This window comes from Falco peregrinus, chromosome 1, assembly GCF_023634155.1.
Source record: "Falco peregrinus isolate bFalPer1 chromosome 1, bFalPer1.pri, whole genome shotgun sequence".
NCBI classification, from domain to species: Eukaryota; Metazoa; Chordata; class Aves; order Falconiformes; family Falconidae; genus Falco; species Falco peregrinus.
Window position 1 is genome coordinate 78,310,737 of NC_073721.1, and position 9,930 is coordinate 78,320,666.

Genomic DNA, 9,930 nt, shown 5'->3' on the forward strand with positions numbered 1-9,930 from the left:
AGTGGTGTGTAAGTTGATGAGAAAAATTATTTAACCCCGCAGTTACTCATAGAACACTTTGCTGAACCCCTAATCAGCATAAAAAACTTATAACTTGCAAGGGTTTGGATATATAGACATGCATTCACATTAAGATGCCATGAAGTCAGATATTCAATTAATATTAATGAAAACAAGAGGAATCATCAGGAAAAGTTTGGATTAAACAGCTGCCATTCTGCCAGCACACAGTGACAACCTATAGTAACCTTGAGACTCAAAATTTTACTGGTATCTAAAATTCTGTGGCAAGCTGTAGATTAATTACATGCCAAATTAACATATGCATTTTGGCAAAAGGCTTCTACACCAACTCTTCATTACCAGCATCGTTTGTGTTATTCATAAAACAGGAACTTTTTTCTCCTTTCACTAACAACTGTATCTTCTCTAGCAGTCTTCCCAAAGCCTTCATAGCATAGGTTGGCTACTGGACTGACATGTGGCCATAAAACAATTTTACTGAAGCATTCATAAGTCTCCAGTATGCACAGTTATGTCATGCTTCTACATCTGTAAAGGTTAAGACAGAAATTTCTGAGGTGAACTCCTGACAAAGAGAGTAACTGGGAAAAAGAAGTTCAACTCCTTCTTGCTTTACATCTTGTTGTACTACTTTGAATTGCTTGCCTAAGTGCAACTCTCAGTTCAGAGCTCTAAACACAAACATATTTAAGTGCCTCCTTCTTTGTCTAGTATAAAAGAACTATATATATATAAAAAATATAAATAAAAAAGACTCTGTTCATGCTTCAATTGCATTAAAGTATTATTAGGAAGTAAAAAAAAATCCAAGATGCTATTGTATTGGACAGCACTCTCAACATCAATTTCGGAAGGCTGCAAATATCTTCTTCAAGTCAGACTCAAAATATTTTTGTTACCTGTCTCTAATAAGAAATGAAGGAGAATAGCATCGCAAGTCAAAGGTGCCACTAGAAACCTGATGATTTCAGTTAAAACATTTTACTGCTTCTTTGCATAATCAAAAGCATAAACTTAATGCCTTCTGAGCTGCTATCTAGAAGGTAAAAGGCATGAAATAGAGACAAAAGGAAACTGAAATTAATTGGTCTGTGGTTTACTTCAAGAAGAGGTAAATGCATAAACAGAATTTATGACTCCCGTTAATCAGATTTCTTAAAACTTTTCACATCACATGATGATATTAAGAAGTTTTCCCATGGGACTGAGTTATGTCAAACATCCTTTAAGTTAAGTCTCCCAGCCTTTAAGTCTCCTAACAGATTTTATGACAATCACTTTGATAGACACTACAGCTGCATGTTATGCTTACCCATGCTCCATAAAATTAATTGCATATTCCTCCTCCTGATTTTGTATTTCACAGAGCAAACAAGAATACAAGCTAAAAAAGATTTGCCATGCACTTGGTAACTACTGGGAATAAGAGACAAATGTGATGGGTCCAGAAAAACTCACAGTAATTTATGGTCAACTAAACTGATGGGAGCTTAGATCCCCTTCTATCTAGAAATAGGAAAGTTGTAATTGCACCCTAGTGGTTGCAGATGGGGTAGTAATACAGAGACATAGAAATACACAACTACTGAAACGTACAACCACATTAGTCACGCTAAAACAAAGAAGTGATTGTCAAACTTAAAGTGGTTACTTTCCAAAACTACCAACAGCCAGGTCTTAATGTTTATCACTACCTGGCAGACGCTTTACGCAACATTTAAGGCTGGTGAACACCAACATTGCTTCTCTCAGACTACATTTATTGTCTTTCACAAGCCTTCTGTAAAAGACATTTCAGGGTGAAACATAGTAACATACTGTTGTTAACTGTTACCAGAGCAAACCAATTCCCCAACCAACTGCAGTACTACACATCCTCCTACCTGACAGCACAACCATCTAGGTGTCTTACTTTAACAGCAAACTCATATACATTTCCACTACCCACCTAGTCCAGATATAAACAAAAATAAAGAAGATAACCAAAGACAACAAACATAACTGAGGTTTCCAGCACACTTACAGTACAGTAGGAGCAGGAAAAATTGCAACCTGTGTAGAAAAGTCTTTCACAGTGTTAAAAAGTTGTTAGTACCTTCTTTTTTTATAAGTTCCTATACCTTAGTGCCAGCTTCCTCTGCCTCCATCTTTGAAACAACTCTTCCTACTGAATCCAGATATCTCTCTCTTTCCAGACTAGATCTCCATGAGACTTTGGTACAAAGGGCCCCACTATTGTGTATCCAATGCTACATGTGGCGGCACAAAGTTTAGCAGCTTCTAAATGCTCCCCACACTCATGCAACACTGTCACTTCGCCATCTATGTACTGTCTTGCACATACTTATTTTTGAGAATTTCTACAACCCTGTTTCATGCCTCAGGTTTATTCCTCTCATACCCCACTGAGACAGAGAAGTTTAATAAAATTATAATGTTAACTGGCTGGAAAGCATTTTCCCTTCTAACTTCAATTCAGCTATTCCAAAAATACTTCTGACTTAAAGCCAGTTCTACCAGAAAGCAAAAGCCTTACCAATGTGTGCAGTCACAAAGGAGGATTTGTGGCAGTAAGACACTTTACAAGTGTCTACATCCTCATACGAAAGAGCAAGAAGTGTTGTTAAGTCACAGGCAAATATACCCAAGAAAGGCAAGTCTTATGTGACCAAAACCAGGAGAGGGCAAACCAGCAAATGCAGTCTCTGCTACCAAAACCTAAACCTAACTCACAGAAGTTAGAGGGAAGAACTGAGAGAGGTACACATGTATGGATAGGTATACAGGAAAACAGCAAAGAAAATGTGAACATACAGAGCTTTTACACTCTGTAGAAAGGAACCACGATTCATCAGACACAAAGTGCATGCACATTCTGCAATGTAAGTTACAAGTCTGAAAATTACAGGAAACTTCAGGTCTGTAGTACTCGTCCTGTACAGTTGATCCTGAATGAAGATTAATTAAGATGCTATCAATTTAGCACAGATTTATTGTGCATGTACACCAATTCCACATACATGCAAAGAAGCCACTCAACAGTTTTCAAAAAGCACTGGACCCACTGCACAAACTTGTTGCAACTCCACAATGCTCCCCAAAAGAGAGTAACTGTGTATGACAAGGGTATGTTCTTGACATGATACTGAGCACATACTAACAGCAATAGGTTTACTATACATCTGGGAAAACTGAATATATGGCCTCACATGAAAATACCTTAGCCACCAAAGCTCCACATTTGGATTTTCTAGAAACTTAAGTCCCACATAAAGTCTGGAATTTGTAATTTTTCAGTTCATGGTGTCAGAAGTAATAAATTTGACATCTACTAAGTTTCACTTCCATCTTATTTTGCTGATTCTGTTTAGAACTGCTTGACTGACAATTTGAAAAGTAAAAGTTTGTGTGACCCAGCTAAGAATCATACAATGCCATTCTACAGTTACTTTTCAAAAAGGAACCACATTTTAAACGGTTTAATTAGTCAAGTACTTCAGTGTTCATTATGGGTGAAAACTGCTTCTACATTCAAAATTAAAGTGAGAGAGGAAGACAAGTCAGGCCAAAGTAGGTGGTCAGAGAGGCTGAAAATTTTATGACCTTCCCATATAACTCCTGATGTAGAGAAAAGCAGTATTTCTTTTCCTTTTTTTTCTTTTACAAGCACACGTGAATAAAAAAATAACACACACACACGTTTCTTCCCTGCCCCAAGTCACTGGAATACTTTGTTAATGCTTTGGGCCTTCTGACTAATGTTGATGAGAGACACAGGCAGGATTAGGGAATTCTGCCCAGAAGATACATAACTGAGCATACCTAAAAGGAAAGCTTGCATTTCAACTCTTGGAATAGTTATCATGAAATAGGTTCTTATGCAGACAAATGCTTTGTGTTCACCCATGACAATCTTCTATCTCCTGAGAAGAATTAAAAGTGTCTTGTCTTCTTCACAGTTTGCCCACTTCAGAATGGGTTGCACATGCTGCATACCCCAAGACTAGAAGGGGGAAGGCTCCCCAAAAAAAGTTCTTTTGTTTTGTTTTGGCTTGGGGTTTTTTGTTTGTTTTTTAATACAGCACAGACAAAGGCTATAGGTAGAACATGCCTGTTCTAGATAACTGAACAGGTCCCAAATGACTCAGCATGGCATATATTTCAGCAAACAGTTCACTGCCTCTACAGTGCCTAAATGAAAGCATTCTAGTTTTGCCCTGCTTTTGGACTAGATATTCCCCAAAACACTTTCTGATCTAGTTACCTCCTAAACGGGTAATCACTAAATTTATACACAATTAAATTCTGGAAGAGAAGTCTACCTCACAGTAACAGTAGTGTACTTGTAGTCCAGGACTGTTCTTATTAGTCCTAAAACGGTTCTAAGGGGGCCAGAACATACCCTTGCCAAAAGCTAATCTAGTCTAAAAAGTATCTGCATAGCTCATGAAACACACTTGAGCTCGTGTGCTAACAGAAACACTTCAAAATCATACCAGTCAGGACTTAAAACCTGCAGTTTCAAAGTACATTAAATGAGCTGACTGTGGACAATGCTGAAGACCACTACTCCTCTTTGTCTCCCATACACCAGGTACAGTCACTGAAGAACCTACATGGCAAGCGGGCAACACTTCCAAATCATAACATAAAAGATTAAACTTAATGCTTTTATCTACTCAAGAAGTTACACAAATCACGAAGAGTGGGAGACTGGATGGTATTTCAAGAAGATGATCACTTAGTTGACCCTGGTCATGGGCAAAAGGCCAGACTGTGACAGAATTATTCCCAGTAGATGTGTGTCTCATTTGTTCTTAAAAACCACAGAGGTAGATTTCACACCCTCGTTAGGCAGCCTATTTCAGTGCTTCATTATCCTTGCCATTAGGCAGATTATCCTAATATCTACCCTGAGGGTGCAGTTTGACGTTGCATGTAATCCCACTCCCCCTTGCCATGTGCTCCTGCTGTTTTCCCTCCCACTGAATTCAGTGGTGATGCAGCCAGAGGGTGAGTAGGTTAAAGATGTTGACCTGACAGAAAATCAACTGTCAGATAAACAACCTCTCCCCTCCTGTTCCTTCCCCCTCTTTAGATGCTTCCATCATACCAACTTACAACTTTAAGCCATAAAAGTGCCATGTTACAAACAATGGAGAGGAGAAATAAGTGAATGAACCACAGGATGAAGGGGAAGTGTAAAATCAAACAGCATCCTAAAATCTTTCTTCCTATAATTTAACACCATTTCTTAGTCCTATTTCCAGTGGACAAAGAATTTACAACTTTATGTCATAATAATGTCATAATAAAAAAAACAATTTTATGCAGCTTGAGACTTGTGTCTCTACTCAGCTTTTCTTTCTGTAGACTAAATGGGCCTTTTTCTTTCAGCCTTTCATTTTTCTAGACTTCTGATCATTCTTTATACCCTCTTCTGAACTTTCTCTAGTTTGGCCACATCCTTCTTAAAGCACAGCGCCCAAAATTGAGCACAGCACTCCATCAACAGCATCAAATACAGCAGGATTACTTCACATGCTTTATCATGTCTGAAGGTATTTATGTTGTGATCTGCTATCACATTTGGATCCTCTTCTACATGGCTATGGTCTAGTCTCCACAGTGTATTTGTAGAGTTGACCACTTTTACTCACATGCTGTAGTTTGCACTTGTCCCTATCAAACCACATGACCTTTTTTCCCCGGGTAATGTCTCTTAATTAACTTTAAATTGAATTCCTATCCTCTGAAATTATTGCTGCCTTTCTTGGTATCACCTTTAAATTTCGTAATTTCTCAAGACATTAATGAAAACACTGCATAGTAACTGGATCGAATGTCTATCCTCACACAGAATTCTGCCTGATAAAAAGAGACTAAGATCAAGACTGCCCCTCTTCAAAACATATTTGATACAGAATCTCTTACTTCAGAAGTAACAATCTACACCTTTGCTAAAGTCACCTCATTCCTCTGTTTTAGGATCATGCTCCTTCAGACTTACATGGTAACCAAATGGCATGAATTTCCAGTACTTTCTCGCATCCCTACAAATTTACAATCATAGAAGACCTATTAATTTTTGCATTATCTGGTGTGGGAAAGAGAAGCCAAGAGAAAAGAACATATGCATAAATTAAGCCTCAGATTACTGTACTTCCCAGAAGTTATCTTGAAAGTGCAGTTTAAAGTAGGAGAAAAAAAGTGGGTAGTTCTGATAAAGATACTCATGTTTGTAAGAGATAGTAGGCATGAAAAATGAGTCAGATAAACAAATAGGAAAACATCCACCAAACCTGAGGATGGCAGAAAGAAAGACTATTACACAGACTAAGTAAAGATTATTTTTAAGAAGTTAAATTGCCTGGCATATCTGAAGGAAGAAGTCAGTTGCATATCATTGCATGGTGAATTTAATTTCCATGCATGGACAGTCATGTGTTTCTCAAACTGTTAACAGAAAAATAGCACCACCTAGAATATAGAGTGTTGCAAAGACACATTTTGTCCAATGAGATCTTCCAACTCCATCCAAAGCAGCCAGTTCAACTAATTTCAGTCCACTTATTTCTTGTATGTTAAGCTTTCATCTTCCCTTGTGTCATTCTACAGATAGGTCTTTTCTACTTATCACATCTTCTCCTGAGTACCCATCTCCTCCTTTAATTTCTCTTAATTTTCTTTATTTCTTGTCCTTATGCCTGTCCCTTCTTCTAGCACTCCGGCCCCAAAACACTAGTGCCTCTCTCTCTTTCTCCCCCTCTCTAAAATGACACTGTTGAGTTCCACACAGGTACAGCAAAAGCCTACAGACTAGCCCTCAACCCAACCTGTAGACCTCAACTTTTTCACTTGAAAACGTGGCTAGGAACAAAATTAATTATGTAATCTCTAATACAAGATTTGAAGAAGATACCAGAAAGTTTCAAACATGTTTTCAAAAGTCCTGCTGAGGCTTATCTACACTGAAGTTCTTCCCAAAATCCTAACAGGAAAACTATCTGGAACTGTAATACAAACCCCGTTTAAGCAGTTTGAAATGTTTACTGAAACAGTAGTCATTAGTCTTACAGGCTTGCTTCTGGGAGATACATCAAAAAAAAAAAAAAAAAAAAGTGTGACACATACCCAAGAAAAGCATTCCTGCCAATACTGATTAGAACAGCACTAATTTGGACACAGACAAGCATTTAAATGGCATCAGTATAGCCACGACAAATGCACTATACCAGCTGTATTTAAAACAGCTCTAACAAGGTCTAAGTTGTGAATAAGTCAATTAGCTGAAGCAGACTTCTCTAGGTTAAGAACACACATATTACTTAAGACTGAACAACTGAAAAGACGGCTTGCACTCTCCCTTTTCAGACACTCCAATATCCCTGTTAACTCTCTTAGCTGCTGTAAGACCAGATGGAAGCATCTAACATCTCATCCTTACCTTAGCACACTGGCTGTTTTGAGGGGCAAGAGAACCACATGCCATCTATTCTAAGGCTTTACCTGCATTTGTAAGTCTTCTGAAGCAACTCTACTAGAAAACTTCAGATTAGAAGCAGCTTATACCCTTCCTTTATCTTTCATCTGAGCTCTCCTAGTATTTTCTCCTGCTTTTGCTGCTTCTCAGAGTTTCAAGATTAAGCATGACCTTAAAAAAAGGAGTGGCTTGAGTGTTATTTTAATGAATACTGGGTTTATAATGGCATGAAATTTAACAGAGTATCCATAATTTTTTTGCCTTTTAATTTCTTATTCTTGACTGAAGACCAAAACACCTGCCTTTGTTGCTATGTCATATAAAGCATTCTAGATCCTATGGCCATGGAAAACCTAAAACTTTTTTACAAACTGTTACCATAATTAAAGCTCTTCATTTTCTCAGGGCATGGATAAGGTCAGACTTAAAGTAGTCTGTTCTTCAATATCCAAAATTTGTGCACTGCTAACACCTGTAACTTAAGCATCCCATTCCCACCTACCCCCACCTTTTTTTCATTGCTTCCTAGTAATTTCATGAAAATTTAGGAGGGTAGAACTCTAGTACCATTTATCTCCTACATATGGAGGAAAAGCTTACCCCCTCTAAACATTCTATAGCTTTATTGAGAAGCTAGGAAATTGAAAACTGGAAATAGCTTGAAAGCCTTCTTTTTACTTATTGCTTCTTTAGACGCTACTCAATGGGAAATGTGCCTCCATTCTCTCACTGCACCTACTTTGACTCAGGCAGTTTGGACAAAATTAATTCTTAAAAGTCTCTTTCAGCCCCCAGCTTTTTTATGCTTCTGCCTAAAGAATGACAACATCGGTAAGTGCATCGATGATACGACAAGACCTGAAGTGTCTCCTGAGATTTTCTTGAGTAAAAACAAAAAATACTGATGGTGTTTCCATCACTTATTATGGAAAATAAAAAAGCAACAATGGATGTGCTTGACCTGTCTAGCACTCTAAGTAGAAATACATAGCTCTGCTTTTGACTGGTGAAGCACCAGTGCAAACCAGCATGACAACTCTAGCACACCTGGGAACTTTACCATAGATGAATCAGCATTCCCTTCCAACACATATACATGCATATACGTACATGTAAGTATATACATATATACGTATAGTCACAAGACACATGGATGTCCATTTCAAAAGCTGTGTGTGCATATAGAGAAAAGAATCCCCAAGAGCAACACAAGATTCTTCACGGACCCTTCTTCCAGAAATCAGTGGACTTAACACTTGTAAGTTTCTTCAGCTAAGAAAGCTAAATTTCAGAAGATCTAAGTCTATCAGCTTCCACTCTAGGTTTTTAAGGTGATTTTATTCTGCCCTTGCATAAAGGTAACCAAACTGCCGTAATAACTTTTTACTGAAACCCCACATTATTTCTGGAGTAATTACTGACACCTTTGTGCAACAGAGCCCGCTTCTGCCCAAACACCACGGCAAGGCAATACGCAGCCGGCCCAGCCGTGACCCATCGCCTTCCCCAACAGTCCCTGTGGCTGTTTACAGCCCACCAGAGGGTGTCCAAGCAAAACAGAGACCCCCTCGCACCTCGGCTGAGAATCAGGCCGTTACCCTCTTGCAAGGGGAGAGACCCATCTCAACAAAGCTGCCACGGAGCTCTGCAGTTCCCCCGAGGGCCGTCGCCCCACACGACAGGGAACGCGCCCTCCCTGCTGCGGCCCGTCTGCGGGGGAGGGAGCTGCCGGCAGCCCCAGCCCGCGGGACGGCAGAGGAAGGCAGGGGACGGCAGGCCGCTCCCTCCAGCTCGCTTCCCCCAAGGGCGTGGGGCGGCCACACGACGCCCCCCGCCCGCGGCCTGCACCGGACACCGCGCTCAGCGGCCTGGCCACCCCCGGGGCGGCGCGGCAGGCGCAGGGGCAGCCCCCCCGGACTGGCAGCCCGCTCCCCGCCGCCCCGAAGGGCTCTGCCCTCTCGCAGCGGGGCGCGGGGTCCGTCGGCTCGGCGGGAGAGCAGCGCCGCGGCCGCTCAAGGCCCCATGCCCCGGGGCGCCGCGCCGTGCCCCGCCGCGGGCGGGATAGGCCCTCGATTCCCCGGCCTGTCGCTAAGAGCCGCCCGAGGAGAGCGCGGCCTGCAGCGCCCGGCCAGGCCCCGGCCTGAAGTTGCGTCCTTTCCCCGCCACCCCTCCGAGCCCGGAGGCGGGGAAGGAAGAAGAGGCACCTGCGCCAAGCACTGCTGGAGGGGGGAGGCGAGCAAGCCGGCCGCCGAGCCCCGCAGCCCCTCCCCGGCTGGGGGGAAGGGGGTACACAGCCTTTCCCCGTCCTCGGTGTCGCAGCTGATGTCAAGCCCTCGCCTCCCTCCTACCTGACAGCATCCCCCCACCCCCCTGGCGGGCGAGCAACAGCGGGGAGTCGAACCCCAAAAACATCACCAAGGAAA

The 9,930-nt window shown here is 41.4% G+C and overlaps 1 protein-coding gene across 4 annotated transcripts in view; it reads right to left on the reverse strand.

Annotated features, from left to right (window-relative positions):
• DCAF5 (DDB1 and CUL4 associated factor 5) overlaps window positions 1-9,930 on the reverse strand; it is a 77,397-nt gene that overhangs the window by 66,441 nt on the left and 1,026 nt on the right. The window contains exon 1 of one of the 4 annotated variants that reach the window (XM_055798021.1): window positions 7,534-9,105. The exons of 1 other annotated variant lie outside the window; for it this stretch is intronic. Coding sequence is in view for 1 of the 3 variants with exons in the window: in XM_027777318.2 (XP_027633119.1) it covers window positions 1,337-1,361 (25 nt within the window). In the remaining 2 variants the exon portion in view is untranslated. Of the gene's footprint in view, window positions 1-1,336; window positions 7,099-7,471; window positions 9,106-9,930 lie in introns of those variants that run through there. 2 more of the 4 variants (XM_013305424.3, XM_027777318.2) reach the window with 2 other exon arrangements.